The sequence below is a fragment of the Cetorhinus maximus genome, chromosome 5 (genome assembly GCF_964194155.1).
Source record: "Cetorhinus maximus chromosome 5, sCetMax3.hap1.1, whole genome shotgun sequence".
Lineage (NCBI taxonomy): Eukaryota > Metazoa > Chordata > Chondrichthyes > Lamniformes > Cetorhinidae > Cetorhinus > Cetorhinus maximus.
Window position 1 is genome coordinate 87802723 of NC_135883.1, and position 20405 is coordinate 87823127.

General features: G+C 44.5%; 1 protein-coding gene across 1 annotated transcript in view; it reads right to left on the minus strand.

Moving 5' to 3' along the window:
• The window catches only part of smpdl3a (sphingomyelin phosphodiesterase acid like 3A), a 45982-nt gene that overhangs the window by 1468 nt on the left and 24109 nt on the right, over window positions 1-20405 (minus strand). The window contains exons 3-7 of the mRNA XM_078542159.1: window positions 20215-20359; window positions 18655-18751; window positions 16596-16774; window positions 10642-10822; window positions 2478-2602 (exon numbers count right to left, since the gene is read on the minus strand). Coding sequence (XP_078398285.1) covers window positions 2478-2602; window positions 10642-10822; window positions 16596-16774; window positions 18655-18751; window positions 20215-20359 — 727 coding nt within the window. The remainder of the gene's footprint in view (window positions 1-2477; window positions 2603-10641; window positions 10823-16595; window positions 16775-18654; window positions 18752-20214; window positions 20360-20405) is intronic.

The following is a 20405-nucleotide window of genomic DNA, read 5'->3' on the forward strand; positions in this document are numbered from 1 at the left end:
ATATCTTTAGGGGGTACTTTTCCCTCAATTGTGTAATGGCGGATTTTCGGTGATGAGAAAATCTTTCCGACCTCTGCATTCCCCTCTATGTAGTCCAGCAGTTCCCAAACGCAAATATCTCTGGTGCTCAGGTCAATGCGCCACCACTCACCTTCCCACTGTTCCTCCAATCACAGCTTGCTTCTCTCCCATGCTTGCTAATAGGCACGCTATTAAGATGCAGTTGTGCCTATTAACAGCAATCATGGGAGAGAAACACCCAGTGCTTGGAGGTACAGGAGGCAGCAGGCAGGCGAGAGGCCACGACTGAGCTTGAGCACCGGTGTGGTGATGGTGCAAGACCAGCAGCTACTGGTCAAAACACTGAGTGGGAGGCACAGCTGCTTGACTGGCAGGTCAATAGACTGCTGGACAGACTCGGTCTGCCTGGCAGGGGCCATCACCTGGTGGAGACCTCTCACAAAAGGTGCAAGATGGGGGTAGGGAGTTTGGGAAGAGGGGCTACTGAGCAAGTGACTGGGGAAATGGGGTTGGTAATAGGGGCTGCTAAATGAGTGACTGAGTTGGGGTACTGGGAAGAAAGGCTTTTGAGTGAGACAGTGAGGGGAGGGGATTTAGGAAGGGGGGCTGCTGAGAGTGAGGGGAGGGGGTTGGGAATAGGGGCTGCTGAGTGAGTAGGGAAGGAGATTGGAATTAGGGGCTAAGTGAGACAGTGGGGGAGGGAGTTGGGAAGAAGGGCTGATTGAGTGGGTGGACAATGGGGTTTGGGAATGGGGGCTGCCGGCTGAGGCAGTGGGGGGAGGGGGTTTGGGAATAGAGGTTTCTGAGTGAGACAGTAGTGGAGCAGGTTGGGAAGAAAGGCTGATTGAGTGAGTGGGGAAGGGAGTTTGGGAATAGGGGCTGATTGCGGGGCAGGGGGGGCTCATTGATATATTTCTCTCAACCTCAAGTGCTTATGCATCAATAAACACTGCTCATCCATTGCACCTGATTGTTAAAATTTATAGGCATATGTTTACCTGTAATTTGTAACTAAAATGATTTATAAAACATGTGGTCATTAGAGGGGTAGTTAAATAAGAAGCTGCCTGTAGGGCAAAAAACTGGCAAATCTATGGGTACACGACCAAAACAATTTGGAAATCACTGTTTTAATGTAAGTGAGTGACAGCCAAAAACATTTATGTTCATGTTTTTTGTGATCTTTTATGCCGGTTCAAAATTAAGGCCACACAAAAAAACTGACCTGGCCCCAGGCCAATATTGAGAGATTCACTGGTTTGGGAAGGCCCTTCAAATTGACTTAATTTTCTTAGCTGTCCAGGCATGTTCTAAAAGCTTTTCCATCTCAAACATGATTTGATTTATCAAGGGGCAGGATTTCCTACTCGGCATGAGGGCACACACCAACATGCCCGAGTGTGAAACAGCACGTGAAGACGTTGGGCAAGCATCGCGACGTCATCGCGCACTTGCGCGATATTTCGGTTAGCGGGCACACACGAGCGTTGGCAGCGTGGCCGCCCACAATTAAGAGGGCTGTTAAGGCCATTAATCAATTAATTAACCTGCATTTTTCACTGCCTGTCCAACGTTACGGTTGGCGGGTGTGCGAATTGGCCAGGCAGCCTTTGGATTTTTAAGGAAACCTCATCTATGGGCAGGATGAGGTTTCCGTAATTAAATTTTTAAAAAATAAAAAATTTTGGGCTCAATTTTTCAAATCTACGTTAATGTGAGTGAATCGTTGTGTGGAAATCTTATCTGGAATTTTAAAAACTTTATTAATTGGTTTAAAATACTTCAGCTCCCTGAGGCAGCTCTCTGCCCTCAGGGAGCTTTCATTGTGCACTCTCCAGTGCCTATGCTGACTTCAGTGATCGCGCTCCTACCACCCCTGCCCCAGCAGCACTGAGCTTCTCAGCGTGCCTTTCATGCTGGCTGGCCATTAATTGGCTAGCCAGCGTGAAATCACAGTCAGAGGCTGATCGCGGGCAGCGGGCCATTTCCCAGCCACTTCTGGGCCGCGCCTACCTGACGGCCCAAAAATCCTGCCCGAGCATCGTAATAGTGTATACCAATAAAACTATTACATGGTTCAGTATCGTGTTACTCGTCTTTTTCAGCGATTTTACAGCAAGTTACTCACAGGTGATGGACTTGAGGCTCTTATCAAAAATGGTCATTTTTGGCTGATAGGCCCAAATTTAGTTGTATTAATAAAACTGCTCCAGGTTATCAATCTTAAATACATCAAAGAAAATGAACAAAACAATTATGTTCTATTGCACTGCCCGATTGTTCCAGGAACTGGAACACTCTACATTTATGTTTATGTAAAATAATTTTGGCAAAAACTTGAAGCTCAACCCAACCAATTCAATATCAAGCACATTTTGGGAAGAATTTCCTGATTGTGGCCAAAGTGGAAACACGGCCTTACTTTTGTCAAGTTCTTGTGTCCAGCAAATGCTTACCAACAAGCTGTAGTCACTTGTGTCATACTTGTATAAGCGTAATCCTGGGTTATTGGTTACACCATTCAAAGTTCGTCTTTGTGGAGTTACAGCTGGTGCAACAAATAAAGAGTTGATAGGATTCCCTGGTGAAGAACAAAGAACATGAAATAAAATAACTTAATCATTCTATAATTTTACAACATTAATGCTTATACTTCTAAATATATTCCTTAGGTTATCAACATACTTTTAGAGATCTAAATCGATATGAGTGCTAAATTAGGTAGCCCCTGAAAACAAGCCCATGTTTAACTTGCACCCTTTGATTGAAATATAGAAAGCACATCAACTCTGTGTTGCTCACTCATTAGAATGATTGCACATAACCGTCCAGTTCATTGGGTATTGCATCAGCAATCATAACTTGCTTAAAGCTGACCTGCATCTCAAAGGGGTGATGCATTGCAGGTGAAGCAGTTGCTGGCAGTCATGCAGAAAGTGAACCTGATCTGGGAAACAATGAAACGTGGAACAACACGGGGGAGAGCAGACTGCAACGTTTTCGGAGGCTGCACTGGAGGCCTTGATGGAGGAGATAGAAAGCAGATGAGATACAGAGGGGCCTAGGGGGGACTCCAGACACATGCTCTAAAGGCAGTGGGAGCAAGATAGCCATAAGGAGACATTTTCTACATGTCCGACGGGCCAATCACGAGTGGGCGAGGGTGGACGCGGAGCCGATCGCTGCCTGCGATCAGCTGCACGCTGCCATTTTAAGAGGGTGGGTCAATTAAGGCCCGCCCAGCGTGATGCACGGCCGGTAGCGCTCAGCACTACCTGTGCAGGCTGGGGGAGGAGGGAGAGTTGAGGCCTGCGCTCTTTCACGCACATGCTTGCAAAAGAGTGCAGAAATCTCCCTGAGGCACGGAGCTACCTCAGGGAGATTAAGTTCACATTGAAATTTTTAAATAACAGATAAAAATTATTCAGACATGTCCCCTCATGTGACAGTGTCACATGAGCTCGGGGATGTTTATGAATTGTGCAAAAAGTATTTATTTATTTAACAAAACCTTCAGGAAACCTCATCCCGCCCATGGATGAGGTTTCCTGAAAAACGTGAAGGCCGCTTGGGCTCTTCATCTGCCCACCAGCCTTAAGGTTGGACGGGCAGCGTTGATATGTACTTTAATTGGCCTTAATTAATTTTTTAATGGCCTTAATAGACAATTGACAGTTCGGCAGGCGCGCAGCTGCCTCTGGTGCACGCCCGCCGAACGTAATATCTAAATGACGCGTGCTTGTGAGCACTGCCAATTTTTTTTTGTACAATATGTTTGTTCATGGGACGTGAGCATCACTGATCAGGCCAGCATTTACTGCCCATCCCTAATATCATTCGAGAAGTTGGTAGCGAACCTCCTCCTTGAACCGCTGCAGTAATTGTTTTGTGGGTACACATACTGCTGTTAGGAAGGAGGAAGAATTTGGCCCAGCAACAGTAAAGAAACAGCAATATATTTCCAGATCAGGATGTTATATGACTTGGAGGGAAAATTGCAGGTAGTGCTGTTCCCATGCACCTGCTGCCTTTGTTCTTCTGGTTGGTAGAGGTTTGACAGGTGTTGTCAAAGGAGCCTTGGTGAGTTCCTGCAGTGCATCTTGTAGATGGTACACACTGCTGCCACTGTGCATCAGTGGTGGAGGGAATGAATGTTGAAGGTGCTGGACGGGGTGTTGATCAAGTGAGCCGCTTTCTCCTGGATGGTGTTGAGCTTCTCGAGTGTTGTTGCAGCTGCACTCATCCAGGCAAGTGCGGATTAGTCCATCACATTCCTGACTTGTGCCCTGTGAATACTGGGTGGGTTTTGGGGAGTCAGAGGAGTGGGTTACTCACTGCTGAATTCCCAGCCACTGGACAGCTCTTTTAGCCACAGATTTACATGCTTGGTCCAGTTTAGCCTTTGGTTAACGGTAACCTCCAGGATGTTTACTGTGGAAAAGTCAGCAATGGTAATGCCATTGAATGTCAAGGGGAGATGGTGGGATTCTCTGCACGGGAGATAGAAACATTGGGAATAGGAGCCGGAGTAGGCCATTCAGCCTCTTGAGTCTGCTCCGCCATTCAATTAGATATTGGCTGATCTTCTACCTCGATGCCTTTTTCCTGCACTTTTCCACATATTCCCTGATGACTTTTCTATCTAGAAATCTATCGATCTCTGCTTTGAACATACTCAATAATTGAGCCACCACAGCCCTCTGGGATAGAGATGGTCATTGCCTACCATGTGTGGCACGAATTCTACTTGCCACTTATCAGCCCAAGTCTGAATGTTGACCAGGTCTTATGGAAAGTGGGCACAGGCTGCTTCAGTGTCAGAGGAGTTTTGAATGGTGCTGAATATTGTGCAGCCAGTAAACATCCCTACTTCCGACCTTATGCTGGACGGAAGGTCATTGATGAAGTAGCTGAAGATCATTGGACCTAGGACACTACTCTTAGGAACTCCTGCAGCGATGTCCTGAGCTAAGATGATTGGCCTCCAACAACCCCAACTATCCTTCCTTATGCTAGATATGACTCCAAGGAGTGAAGAGTTTTCTCCCTGATTCTCAATGACTTCAATTTTATTAGGGCGCCATGGTGCTGATAACATTATTCTGCTCGCTAACTCAGTGGGGGAGTGACAGGAGTTGGTGGATTGTCTTGATCAACTTAACCAGATAGACAGTCTCCTGATCAATGTCAACAAGACAAAGGTGATGGGGATGGGTGGAAAGACCTGCGAGATTCTGATTGCCGGAATTTAGCTTGAACAGGTTGATACTTTCTGTCATCTTAGGGTGAATCATCAAAGAAGATGCAGAGTCTACAAAAGAAATTCGGGCTAGACTTAACAAGGGTCATGGCATTGTGAACTCACTTGAAAGAGTATAGAGTAGCCACAGCATCAAGCCCTTGTGTGATCAGTGACAATGTACGACTTTGAAAGCTGGACCATCAAGAAGAGTGACAAGGCTCGAATAAGAACATTTGAACTGAAAGGACTCAGACGGATATTACGTGTGTCATGAACGGCCACGTGGACAAACAAGGAAGCTGGTGTTAAGAGGAACTTGTTTGAGGCAGTGATATCGAGGAAGCTCATATTTTGCACACATGATGTGAACAGGAGGGGAGAGTTTAGAAAAAGAGGTATCGAAAGGAAAAATACCTGGATAACATGCACAAGGGAGACCCAAGACGGCATAGATGGATAATATCCGAATGTGGACTGGCCTCTCTGTTGTATAGGCAGTGAAGACAGCAAAGGATAGAAATCAGTGGAGGAAAATTGTTCATAGTGCGGCCAACCATTGGAACAAGGATAGATGAAACACAAGACCTTGGTGCCACAACCTGTCAAATGCTGGACAGAATCCTGAGGTGACAGGTGTTTCAGCCACCAGCTAGAGAGCTGGGAACAGCCCCACGCCACCCCTTTTTGGGAACATTTGCTGCATCTTGTGCCATTCATGCACTTGACAGGCCAGTGGTAGACCTTCCCCCAGGATTAAAGACCCTAGGGTGGAAATCACACCCATCAGAACTGTCAGCCAGTCAGAGGCCAGAAGCTCTCCTGTACTCAACAGCGCCACCAGGGAAGCAATGGCGGGTACTATACGCACCCGAGAAGGGACCTAGGCACAGGTGAGTGATGGAGGGAGAGGGTTCACGGGGGATGGGTGTGGGGAGTGGGGAGGGGAATCGGCAGCAAGGACAGAGAGGTGGCTTTCAGTGTGCTTCCCTTCCCAATGTCGGCTCCCTCAATCAGGGTACTGACTGCCTTCAAATGAGGGACCACACCACCCACCCATCTGATCCCGCAAGCAAATATGCTAGCAGCAGAATGAAGAAGTGGGAATTCATTGCCCAGTTAAGGGCTTCAATTGGCAGTGAGGTGGGAAAGCCATGCATGGGACTTCCCACCATGTGCCTAATTGGGGTGGAGGTGGGAAGGTAGCAGCATCCCATCCCACCACCCTCCCGCCTGATTAAATGTCCCCCACCACCAAATTCACCATGGGGGAGGGCACATGATTCTGCCTGCTGTCTTGATGTCATTTTCACCTCGCCCCTGGAATTCAACTCTTCTGTCCATGATTGGACTCAGTCTGCAATGAGGTCTAGACTCTAGTGTTCCTGACAAAACCCAAACCAAACAACAGCGAGCAGATTACTGCTGAGTAAGTGCTGCTTAAAAGCACCATCGACGACACCTTTGATCACTCTGCTGATGATTGAGAATAGAGTGATGGGAGGTAATTGACCGAATTGCATTTGTCTTGCTTTTTATGGACAGGACATACCTTGGTAATTTTCCACATTGTTGGCTAGATGCCTGTTTTTTAGCTGGACAACAACAGCTTGGCTAGAGCTGGAGCACAAGTCTTCAGATCTGCAGCTAGAATATTTTCAGGGTCCATAGCCTTTGCTGCACCCAGGGTCCTCAGCCGTTTCTTGATATCACGTGGAGTAAATCGAATTGGTCTAAGATTGGCATGTAATCCTCGGGACCTCAGGAGGAGGCTGAGATGGATTACACACCCAGAACTTCTGGCTTAATATGGTTCCAAATGCTTCAGCTTTGTCTTTTGCACTGACATGATGGGCTCCCCTACCATTGAGGATGGTGATGTCCGTTAGTTGTTTAATTATCCACCATCATTCACATCCTGTTATGCTAGGATTGCAGGGCTTTGATTGCAGGCTGTTGATTGTGAGGTCACTCAGCTCTGTCCTTGGCATGCTACTTCTGCTGATTAGCATGCATGTAAGTCCTGTGGTGTTACAGCTTCACCAAGTTGGAATCAAAGTACAGGTATGACTTGTGCTGCTACTCAACTGTGACAGCCACCATACAGATTGCACAACACTAATTCACACACTTCCTTCTCTTACACCTCAAGGTGGCACACAGCTGGAGGCAGCCAGGGCTACCTCTAAGGGTGCAGGTGTGCCAGCATGTCCTAACACCCATGGAGGAGACTTGGTCACTATTGGAATGACAATTGGCCACTAGGGGGGCGGAATATGCTGCAGCTGAGGGCGTCCTCATACTGAAGCCTCCTCTCACAATGCATTTCTTCCTCATCTCACAATCTCTATTGACCTACATACTGCAGATGATGTAAAACATGCTCCTCTTACTCTCTACTCCTCCCCCATGTCCCTTAATACAATGGTACCCTTGTGCCTTTCTCCTTTCAGGTACTCAAGAAGTGCAATCTGACCAGCAAGAGTGAAGTGATGATGAAGGTATGCAGTCGATTTCACACACTGTCACCAGCTCCGATACTGATTTGGCACACAATTTACAAGGTAGCACTGAGGCAAGATCTGCATCTGGTGAGACAGCAGGCACAAGTGTCCCGCAACTAAGGTAGGAGGCGAGGGTAGCACAGGTGCCAGCTTGCCCAAGGGTGACGTCACACACTAATTCTGCTGCAAAGGACTTTGATGGGGTGGCATACAGAAAGCAGCTGATGGGTATGCACACTGAAATGCTTGATACACTGAGAAGATTACCAAAAAACCTGCACTCAATGTCAAGCACGGAGGAGCCCAGCACTAACTTGGCACAGGGCTTTGTGCAGAGCTTGGAGTCCATCCTTTCCAGAATGGAAATGGTAGTTACCTCCATTAGCACACTTGTGGATCCAACCATGATGCATCTGATGGCCAATGTCTCAGCTTCCATGCAGCACAAAAAGCTTCCAAAGAAGTCTGAGTGTTGCAATGGAAGCTCAGACTGAGGTCCACTGAAGCTCATGGAGGTTCAGCTTGGTGCCATATAAGCTCAGCATGCTATCACGGTTGTGGCTCCTCAGTAATTGGTTGGAAGGACATGTTGCTGGACAACTGTGATGCCCTGCAAACCCCTGTGAACACTGGTTTCCAGAGTCATGATGGCAGCAGTCTACTGCACATTCTGCCACATTCATCACTTATAGATGCCACCTCGATGTTATCTTTTAAGATATGTGCAAAGTCCTTATCTGAGCTGGTGGCTGCGAGTGTGAAATCCAGTGTTGGTGTGTTTTCAACACTGTTTTCTCAGTCTTCCTCAGTTGCCAAGGCAGGTGCAGAGAGGATGGACACAGAAATCCAACTCCAAGGAGGTGAGACCCCTAAAACCCCTCTACCAGCAGAGGATCAGCTCTCTCGACACGTGAGAGCAGCAATGCTTCAGGAGACGTGGAGAATTTTTAGCTCATCAGGCGGGCGTGCACCCGACCTGACCGAGCGTAAAATGACGTGTGATTACGTTGGGCAAGTGTCCCAACGTCATTGTGCACTCGCGTGATATTTTGGTCAGTTGGCGCGCACCGGAGTCGGTCGCGCACCTGCTGACAATTAAAAGGCCTATCAAGGCCATTAAAAAAGTAGTTGAAAAAATTCCCTCGCTGTCTGTCCAATCTTACAGTTGATGGGCAGGCGAAAAGGCTGAGCAGCCTTTGCATTGTTTAGGAAACCTCATCCACGGGCGGGATGAGGTTTCCAACAGCAAATAAAAATAAAAATTTCTAAATTTCATTTATAACATGTCACTGCTCATATGACAGAGTCACATGATGGGACATGTTTTGTAACATTTTTACAATCTTTACTTTTAATTTTTCATATCTTCATCTCCCTGAGGCACCTCTGTGCCTTGGAGATTTTCAAGTGCGCGCACACGCAAAGTTCGCGCTCGTCCTCCTCTCCCCCTCCCCCCCACACAGGCAGCACTGGCCACTGCCACTCGTGTTTCACGCTGGGCATCGTTAATTGGCCCGCCAGTGTGAAATTGCGGTGCCATGCCGATCATGGGCAGCGGTCGGCTCCCGACTGCCCCCGCTGAGCCCGCCCGAGGAGGGAAAGATCCTCCCCTCAGGTTTTCATGACAGGCTATTGCCGCCTTCTGTAGCCTCCTCAAACAAGACCCATTCCCAATGGGCATGTATTGCCATTGGCCAACAAGGTGCCTGTCACTGGAGGGACACTCCCCTCAACCCCACGGAGTGTGCTTCTTTCCAGAGGTTCTGTTCTCCATCCTACTGCAAGGAGAGAAAGCAGAGAGCTTGGAATGGCTTGTACGGATAGAAACTAAGGACAACATTTGTAGATGCTGACTGTGAGGTATGGGTGCGAGGGGATGATGGTGAATATAAGTGTTGGCTGTTCAGATGGAGATGTGAGGAGATAGCAGAAGAGAGAGAGGAAGAGAGAGAAAAATGAGTGGAGCTACATGGTGTGGTGTTCTGAAGAGTGCTATGAAAATGGTGGGAAAACCAGAATGTGCGGCTCAGCACCGGCAAGTCTTATGCTACTCAACTTTCCCACCCTCCTGAGGTTCTGGATCTCGCATAGAGACTCATAGGCATTTACAGCACAGAAGGAAGCCATTCGACCCATTGGATCATCAAAGATCTGACAACATTAATCCCATTTTCCAGCATTAGGCACTTAGCCCTGGAGGATATGGCAATGCAAGTGAATATCTAAATACCTAAATGTTACAAGAGTAAACCTCATGAAGCACCGACTCCAGGCTCTCCTCTTCCTCCCGTTTTTGGTAGAGTTCGCCTCACTTCAATCCCTCAGAACTCACAGCAGGACCTCCAAGTAAGAGTGAGACACCTTTCCAGGTCTCCCCTCTGTTGGTATGGTTGCTGAGCAGTTCAAACTTTGAGCCCTGGAGGAGTCCCTTTAATTAGAAATCCTTTCTTTAATAGCTCCAGCACCCTCTCTAATAGACTAGGGAGCCCAGACATGGGCTGCCAATGTCCTGACTCAGTTAAAGAGCCACTGCAAAACCCAATCCTTCACATTTGGGTGCCCAACACACTACTGCTTCATCAGTGTCAAAGTTTTGAAAATTTCACCCTTGATCTCTATCTTCAGAAGCCTTTAATGAAAGTTCATGGATGCCATGTATAACATGATTGAACAAGGCTTTATTCTCTCCACAATCTGATTATCCATTTTCTAGGCTTTAATGTGAAGAATAGCCATGTGAACAAGTTAATTGAGAAGCAGCAGCACCCTCAGAACTATATTCTGGCAAGGAATTTATGCTTTCCTTGGAGAAGGAGAAGGGAACTGGAAGAACATTGACAGCAACAGGAGGAAGGAACAAGAAAGAATCTATTTTACCTTGCTTATCCAGAAGGACCATGATGCTGTCCTTGTGAGTGTGGCCAAAAAACTGTCCAACAATGATATCACTGTATTTGCGAAGAATTCGCACAAGCCTCTCATTGTCTTTCTCTCTCATTGCAGTAGTGTCCATCGAGTCTGGCAAGTAGCCTGGAGGAACATGAGCTATGAGATATACCTGCAAGAAAATGCATTAATTTATGAGAAATTGAATCTCATTTGGCACAATGTCTTTATTTAAAACTCCTCTTTCAACTCTCCTTCTTACCTTTCAATACATAGCAGACAAATTGAAGCCAAGCATTAAAAGAGTTGTACCTTTAAAACATGCGTGCTCTCCAATTCAGCCCCACCCTGCAACCATGAACATTACAAGCTAGCATTTTACTGGTTGTATTTGCATTTGATTTGTATGATTTAGTTGAAAATTTCTAATGTAAATTTAAACCCACTGTATAAATTGAATCCAATATTCTATTAATACATATGCCCAGTTAGCAGAGACTTTCATTAGCTAAACTTTTTTTAAATATATGATAGCCTGGAATTCATACACACATTTGCCCAATGTCCAGCCTTAACTTCAGTGGAACTCAGAAGAAACAGCATAAATAGCTAAAAATGACAAATAGGTCTGGATCTTGCAGTACCAATAGCAGAGAACACTAGGACGTTTGCCACTATTGAGGACTGCAATGCCACCACAACTTCCTCTTACATTCGAATCCAGGAGTTGTGGAGCACTTGAATGGGATCCCAAGGAGCCCAGAGTAACGGTTCCATCAGAACCTGTCAGAACTTGCTTTTTACGTTGTTTATTTTAGGGCTGCTCCCAGGTGCAGAGCCAGGGAGTAGATCCCCTATAAAACAGGTGTGTGAAAACACTCCCGCTCTTCCTGGTCAACCCACCGTTGGCACCTCTTTGCACTCTCAATGCCTTTGGTTCCCCTCCCACACCCCAGCTAACCCAGCCACACTGCATTCCCAGCACGGTGGAGGAAGCACTTTGAATGTTAGTGCATCAAATAAAAAAAATTGCAAAGAATCAAGAGAAACTTACCTGTCATTGAGCTGAACACAGACATCAAGAGATGTGCCTTCAGCTCATGACACTGAAAGAGGGCATGACTTCACCAGCAATGCTCCGCACCGCTAGGTCTCTCCACTCACTTCATCATTGCAACCACACTGAGCCGGGAGAGCAAGTTCACACTGCAGCCTTCCAAAAAGGTAGGGTCATACCTTCACATGTGGTCTGTGGTAAACATATCTACTTCACTGCTGACCGCAAGATCTGTGCCATAATAGATTGTTCCAGATGCTGGACAAAATTCCACTGAAGGTAAGGCAGGACATCAAAAGAACATTGTAGAAATCCTCCCTAATGGCTCATTTGTACAAATTTGTGATTTAAGGCTAAACACTTTTCTCCAACAAGGAATTGCTGTGTTTACATGGGCAGCACAATAAAGGAAGCATCCAATATTCCAGTTGATGAATGGTAGTGGTGCCATCATTTCTGCTACCACACGTCATTTGGAAGAGAAACCTTCACCTATGCTATAAAATAAAAACAAAAAACTGCAGATGCTGGAAATCCAAAAGAAAAACAGAAACAGAAATACCTGGAAAAACTTAGCAGGTCTGGCAGCATCGGCAGAGAAGAACTGTGCTCTTCTCCTCCGATGCTGCCAGACCTGCTGAGTTTTTCCAGGTATTTCTGTTTCTGTTTTTGCTTCACCTATGCTAATTGTCCATCAAATTGGGGTGTGTTATATCTGTCTACAGGTGTAACTTGTGGGTGTCAGTGGACTAGCCATATAAATACTGTGGCCACAAGAGTAGGTAGAGGCTAGGAATCATGTGATGAGTAACTCACCTCCTGACTCCCCAAAGCCTGCACACCATCTACAAGGCATAAGTCAGGAATGTGATGGAATACTCCTCACTTGCCTGCATGAGTGCAGCTCCCACAACACACAAGAAGCTTGACACCGTCCAGGACAAAGCAGCCCGCTTGATTGGCACCACATCCACAAACATTCACTCCCTCCACCACCGACGCCCAGTAGCTTCAGTGTGTATCACCTGCAAGATGCACTGCATGAATTCACCAAGGCTCCTTCGACAGCACCTTCCAAACCTACGACTACTACCATCTAGAAGAACATGGGCAGCAGATAGATTGGAACACCACCACCTGGGAGATCCCTCCAAGACACACACCATCCTGACTTGGAAATATATCGCTGTTTCTTCACTGCCGCTGGGTCAAAATCCAGGGTACTCTGTGTGGGGGACTTCAATGTCCATCATCAAGAGTGGCTCGGTAGCACCACCAGAGACAGAGCTGGCCGAGTCCTAAAGCTCTAGTCCATGGAGCTAGAGTCCATAGCTGCTAGACTGGATCTGCAGCAGGTGGTGAGGGAAGAAACAAGAGGGAAAAACATACTTAAACTCATCATCACCAACTTGCCTGCCGCAGATGCATCTGTCCATGACAGTATCAGTAGGAGTGACCACCGCACAGTTATTGTGGAGACAAAATCCTGCCTTCCCATTGAGGATACCTCCATCGTGTTGTGTGGCACTACCACCGTGCTAAATGGGATAGATTTGAAACAGATCTAGCAACTTAAGACTGGATATCCATGAAGATTCTGTGGGCCATCAGAAGCAGCAGAATTGTACTCGAACACAATCTGTAACCTCATGGCCCGGCATATCCCCCCACTCTACCATTACCATCAAGCCAGGGGATCAGGAGGGCATGCCAGGAGCAGCACCAGTCATACTTAAAAATGAGGTGTCAACCTCATGAAGTTATAACACAGGACTACTTGCATGCCAAACAGCATAAGCAGCAAGTGATGGACAGAGTTAAGCAATCCCACAAGCAACAAGGCAGGTGTAAGCTCTGCAGTCTTGCCACACCTAGTCGTGAATGGTGGCGGACAATTAAACAACTCATAGGAGGCGGCGGCTCACAAGTATCCCCATCCTCAATGATGGGGGAGCCCAGCACATCAGTGCAAAAGATAAGGCTGAAGCATTTGCTACAATCTTCAGCCAGAAGTGCCGAGTGGATGATCCATCTTGGCCTCCTCCGGAGATCCCGAGCATCAGGGATGCCAGTCTTCAGCTAGCTCAATTCACTCCACGTGCTATCAAGAAACAGCTGAAAGCACTGCAAAGACTATGGGCCCTGACAATATTCCGGTAGTAGTACTGAGGACTTGTGCCCCAGAACTTTCCACGCCCCTAGCCAAGCTGTTTCAATACAGCTACAACACTGGCACCTACCCGGGTATGTGGAAAATTGCCCAGGTATGTCCTGTACACAAAAAGCAGGACAAATCCAACACGGCCAATTACCACCCCAACAGCCTACTCTCGATCATCAGTGAAGTAATGGAAGGGGTCATCAACAGTGCTATCAAGTGGCACTTGCTTATCAATAACTTGCTCGCTTATGCCCAATTTGGGTTCCGCCAGATCCACTCAGCCCCTGACCTTGTTACAGCCTTTGTTCAAACATGGACAAAAGAGCTGAACTCCAGAGGTGAGTTGAGAGTGACTGCCCTTGACATCAAGACAGCATTTGACTGAGTATGACATCAAGGAGCCCTAGCAAAACTGGAGTCAATGGGAGTTAGGGGGAAACTCTCCACTGGGCATCAAGGAGCCCTAGCAAAACTGGGAATCAGGGGGAAAACTCTCTGTTGGTTGGAGGCATACCTAGCATGAAGGAAGATGGTCGTGGCTGTTGGAGGTCAGTCATCTCAGCTCCAGGACATCACTGCAGGAGTTCCTCAGGGTAGTATCCTCGGCCAACCATCTTCAGCTGCTTCATCAATGCCCTCCCTTCCACCATAAGGTCAGGAGCGGGGATGTTCGCTGCATGTTCAGCACCATTCGCAACTCCTCAGATACTGAAGCAGTCCATGTCCAAATGCAGCAAGACTGGGACAATATCCAGGCTTGGGCTGAAAACTGGCAAGTAACATTCACACCACACAAGTGTCAGGCAATGACCATCTCCATCAAGACAGAATCCAACCATCACCCCTTGATGTTCATTACCACCACTGAATCCCCCACTATCAACAGCCTGGGGGTTACCATTGATCAGAAACTGGACTAGCCATTTAAATACTGTAGCTATAAGAGCAGTTCAGCGGCTAGGAATAGTGCAATGAGTAACTCACCTCATGACGCCTAAAGCCTGTGCACCTTCTACAAGGAACAAGTCATGAGTGTGATGGAATACTCCTCACTTGCCTGGATGGGTGCAGCTCCAACAATACTCAAGAAGCTTGACACCTTCCAGAACAAAGCAGCCCACTTGATTGGCAGCACATCCACAAACATTCACTCCCTCCACCACTGACACACAGTAACAGCAGTGTGTGTCATCTACCTAATGCACTGCAGGAACTCACCAAGCCTCCTTAAACAGCACCTTCCAAACCCACGACCACTACCATCTACAAGGACAAGGGCAGCAGATAGAAGAGAACACCGCCACCTGCAAGTTCCCCTCCAAGTCACTCACCATCTGGACTTGGAAATATATTGCTGTTCCTTCACTGTCGCTGGATCAAAATCCTGGAACTCCCTTCCTAACAGCACTGTGGATGTACCTACACTACATGGGCTGCAGCGGTTCAAGAAAGCAGCTCACCACCTTCCTTCTTAAGGTCAACTAGGGATGGGGAATAAATGCTGGCCCAGCCAGCAATGCCCACATCCCGTGAACAAATTTTTAAAAAGTTGTGAAAAGTCCACAAATTTAATGCAGTAACCACTTCTCGTGGAAGATGTGAAATAGAACATGCCATCCAACAACTCAGTTTTCATTCAGTGCCAATGATCTCTATCACTTCCCAGAGGCCCTGCCTGCCAGCCTATATATAATCCTGATGCCAAGTTCTCTTCAGGCTAGCTCTGATTGGATTTGTTCCTCTGGAAGGATTATTGCATTTCTGTTTTTTGTCTACCTTCATACTTACAAGGAAAGTACCCATTTTATCCTGTAAGGTGTCAGTGAAGTGCAATCTTTAATATACTTCACAAATTTTGCAAACTTACAACATTCCATGACTGTTATTCAAAAAAAGACATCATACATTTTATCCTATAAGAAAATACAATTAGAAAAACTTCCAAAAACTTGAAGAAATCATGGACATTTACAAAACAAAATATAGGAATGCAGTGTTTTTGGAAAGTTTATTTCTCTCATGCTGTGGAACATCTTGTGTTGTGACTCATTCCTAATGCAAAAGAAATGAACAGAAGCTCACACACGAAGGCCATGTCTTATAGACACAATAGGGGAAATCATGTGGACTCCCCAGCTGTGAAGGTTTCTAAGAAAAAGTAATACTGGCTTTATTTTCCCACCAAACCGATGGTATCTGGATACATCCAAATGAAAAAATATTGTTACAAGCTTAATTTATAACTTTTAATGTGCTAAAATTGTTTTAAATAACTCATATTTGTATAATACCTTATGTTCTCGGGACATTCCAAAGTACTGCACAAATAATGGGTAATTTTTTGAAGGCTAGATACTGTTCTTATGATTGAGATCATTCACAATCATCTCAACAAACAGACCGAACTTCAGTTCAAGCCTCATCTGAAAGACTGAACCTCCAGCAATGCAACACTTGTTCAGAACAGCGATGGAATGTCAACAGTCGCTTTTATGCTCAAATTCTTAGTAGGCATTGAATGCACAATCTTAAGAATCAAATGCCGCTAACTGAGCTAAGGTGTTAAATACCTATCGCAAATTAACTTACGAAAAATTCTAAGATTTATTATATTATTAAAACAGCAAGGAGAATTGTCAGATTGTAAATATATTTTTCCCCAGTATAAAATCTGCTTTGACTATTTTAAATTCATATCTTTTTTGAAAGATTGTTAAATACATTTACCTTCTCTTTCCTTTGTTGAGCTTTCTTCAATGTATCTTCAAGCCAGACAAACTGCCCTGCAGGGTCTGGAATTCCTTCAGTCACTTTGTTGGGACTATAGTACAAGTTTGAGTTTAAGTTGATTATCCTGAGAGTCTGCTGGGTAACATTACAAGTAAAGACCTGGGTGTAGAACCCACCTATAGAAGAAAGAAAGCAAACTCAGGAATGTAACAAGAAAGGTTTAGTTAAAATAAAACTCCAAAAACTAAATTAACGAAGGAAGCCATTATTTTTAATAGAAAGAATCTGAAAATCTCACTATAGCTTGACTTTGAACATAATGAAAAAATGCTAGGGTAGAATACCATTACTGTGATTTTGATTAAATTATTTCAGAATGGGTAATTATTGCACACTAGGAAACTAACTGGAGGAACTGGAAGAAAGATTACATGCAGACACAATTAATTCTGAAATATTCCCCCTTTGCTTCCTTGACATTGTTTCTAGAAGTCAAGCCAATAACATTCTTCTGAGTTATCTTATACTTGTTTTCCATTAAAGTAATAGAATTGAAGAATTTGTAATACAGGTAACACTACAGAGGGGAACTACTGGGATAACGGAACAGCTCTCAACCACTGACAAGCTTGGAGTAAACTTAAAGAAAAACTTATTTTGTCTTTAGTCCAGAAATGTAGCTACTCCTGAGAGGTCAATTTGGAAAAGGGTCTTCATGCACCTAAAAAAATTCTACTGAAAAATTGGCTAGAGCAGCTGTTTTAAAATGCACAGTTTTGTTCATAATTTAATCAATTGTGGTGTTTATGTTGCACTGAAAGGGAATCAGTTGGGATGTGAAAAGAGTTTGATTTTAGGTTGTAACGAGCATAATGGGGGGGGGGTGAGTCACTGAATTCAACATTTCTGGGTTTAGATTAAATGCTCTATCTTCTTCATGGGGACTGTTGTCATGGGGTACTTTTAAGCTGTATTCATAGCACACTACAGCTTCAACACAAAGTGATTTTGCTATACATAAATACAAAAGTGGGATATAACTCAGAATGCAACCAAGTGTACTTAAGCCCTCAGGTGAGACCCCCCTCCACCATGTCATCTCAGCCAGTAGGGAGGTTCCAAAGCATACAATATAAATTCAGTCTTACATGCATAAATGAATTAGATGACTGTACATTTGTACTGGGAGGTGAAAATGGTTATCCTATCAATTCAGCTTCTTGTTACTAACAGAACTCACATTCCTTCTACTATCATTAAGCGGATTAGCTCCACTATAATGAAGGACTATTTTACACAGCAAGTGGTAATGAGCTGGAACTTGCTGCTTACAAGAATGGTAGAAGCAGAGAAAATCAATAATTTCAAAAGGAATTTGGATGGACACTTGAGGGAAGTAAACTTTCAGAGCTAGAGAGAGAGAGCAGCAGAATGGTACTGACTAGATTGTACTACAGGGAGCTGCATGAACTCGATGGGTTGAATGCTCTCCTACTATGTCATAATGACTCTATGGCACTTTATTGGACGATGCTGCAAATATACATAAAAACTAGTAGCAGGAATAGGCCACTTGGCCCTTCGAACCATCCAATGGCTGATTATGGCTGATCTGATTTCAACTTCAATTCCACATTCCTGCCTACCTGCGATAACCTTTCAACCCCTTGCTCATGAAGAATCTACCTACCTTTGCCTTAAAAATATTCAAGGACTCTGCTTCCACCTCCCTTTGAGGAAGAGAGTTTCAAAGACTCACGACCCTTTGAGGGAAAAAGATTCTCCTCATCTCTGTCCTAAATGGGTGACTGCTTATTTTTAACCAGTGGCCCCTAGTACTAGATTTTCCCACAAGAGGAGACATCCTTTCCACACCAACCCTGTTAACAGCCCTCAGGATTTTATATGATCAAGTTACTTTTGGCAAGACATTCTGAAGAAGAAAATACACATAGGTGACTTTAAAATAACAATTTTTAAATGACATTTCACGGTTAAATTAGATTTCCCTTTTCAATTGAAGCCCCAATCCAAACAACAAGGATCGAATTTTAACCTTTTTGCAAGGTCCTACGTGCATCATGTGTCAACCACTGTCCCCACATGTCAGCTGCTGCATTGTACACATCACTTACGTTAACAGGAAGCTGGTCCTATCAAAATAAGAAAAACAAACATTTATCACTTCCTTTTTTTCCCTTTTCCAAAAAAATACTATATCAAGAAGTACTTTGAATGTAAATATTATTTGAGTTTTTATTTTATTTTCTCTTCTTTTCCTCATCTTTTCTACTAAAGATGCTGCCTTTGCTGGGATATAATTTTATCAAGTTACTTTTGACAAGATGTTTTGAAGATGAAAATACACATAGGTGCCTATAAAAAAACATTCTTCTTGGGAGCAGATATAAGGTGTTTGGGCAGAATCACAACCAAGTTTATATTCAAACAATGTCCACATATCTGTGTTTTTCAGCAGGTGTCCTAGAACAGGAATCAGGGGATGAAACTCCAAGTAGTGTGTATCACAGTCTGAAAGTTTGTCTATGTCAATTACAGCGTTCCAACTCCTCTCTCAGTTCGCACAAATCCAGGATTACCCACTAAAGCACAAATTACTTAAACCTGGGACCTACCGCCTGTACTGGAGGGATCTTCAAGTCAAATGCCCATCAGGGGAATCAATACCATTGTGATTCAAACTAATACTTACAGGCAGGATTGTTTTCTGCTACTCCAATAAATCCATTTTTCTTATCAGTTGACTAATCTGCTTATCAAAGCAATGGATGACAGCAAATGGAAGACACCTCTATTTCAAATCTCCAGTTTTAGCATCAAACATAATCAGCTCAGATACTCTAAAATTAACGGAAATCCCCCCTCTACTTTGACCAACAATGCACCTTAATCCTCAAACTCAGAACCACCAGAGATTGACCAGATAAAGCGCCTGCTTGAGAGGGATATGAATTGGACATTCAGACTTGGAGGTTAGTGGCTGACTTTGCAGCACTTTTTTTTTCAGTAATTCATATTTGGAAGCACCATGAATCAGACACACTGACCTCGTTGGCCAATTTCTTCATTTACACTGCTGTTGGCATGAAGCTTTCACTAGAAGCTTTACCCCCCAATATTGACCATGTTGAAAAATCCTTGTTGAGAGAGAAGTTGGAACATTGGCTATATTTGGCTAATTGGTTTTCCCAAAAACTTTATTTTATATGGTTTTACAATTTTTTCAAAAAAAAACCTGGCATAAAAATGTGTCATTTTCATCCTTTAAAGCTGTTAATGATGAATCCAAAATGACTTGTTCAGTAATCTCAGTTGTGAATTTTGTTGACTTGTAATAAAATATAATTCAAGCAAGGACAGTTCAATTCTCACAGATCTGACAGATTCTTCCTAAAGAGCACAAGTAAATTTAAGCATCTGTTGAAACTGGTCTGCATATGCATTTATTTTTATAGAATATAGCTGTTAGGGCTTGTATCTCTCGTGTATATAAATACAAGTACATAATACATGTGGAAAATCTGTTTATGCAAAGCAATATATCATAGTGTATATTCTATGTTTCTTTCATTATAAAGTTGAACTAAGCTACTACCTGTGGCCAATAGTCATGGTTTCCCAATGTAGGAAAAACCTGTAGATCTTTCAAGTATTCCTGGATAGTCTGCGTCATATTATGGAGAATGTCAATCACAATTTTTGTAGAAAGTTTTGCAACTGGTACGTGGGGAGGACTATCTCTACAATAACAAAAGAAAATCAAAAGCAATAATGATGTAAGTGGTC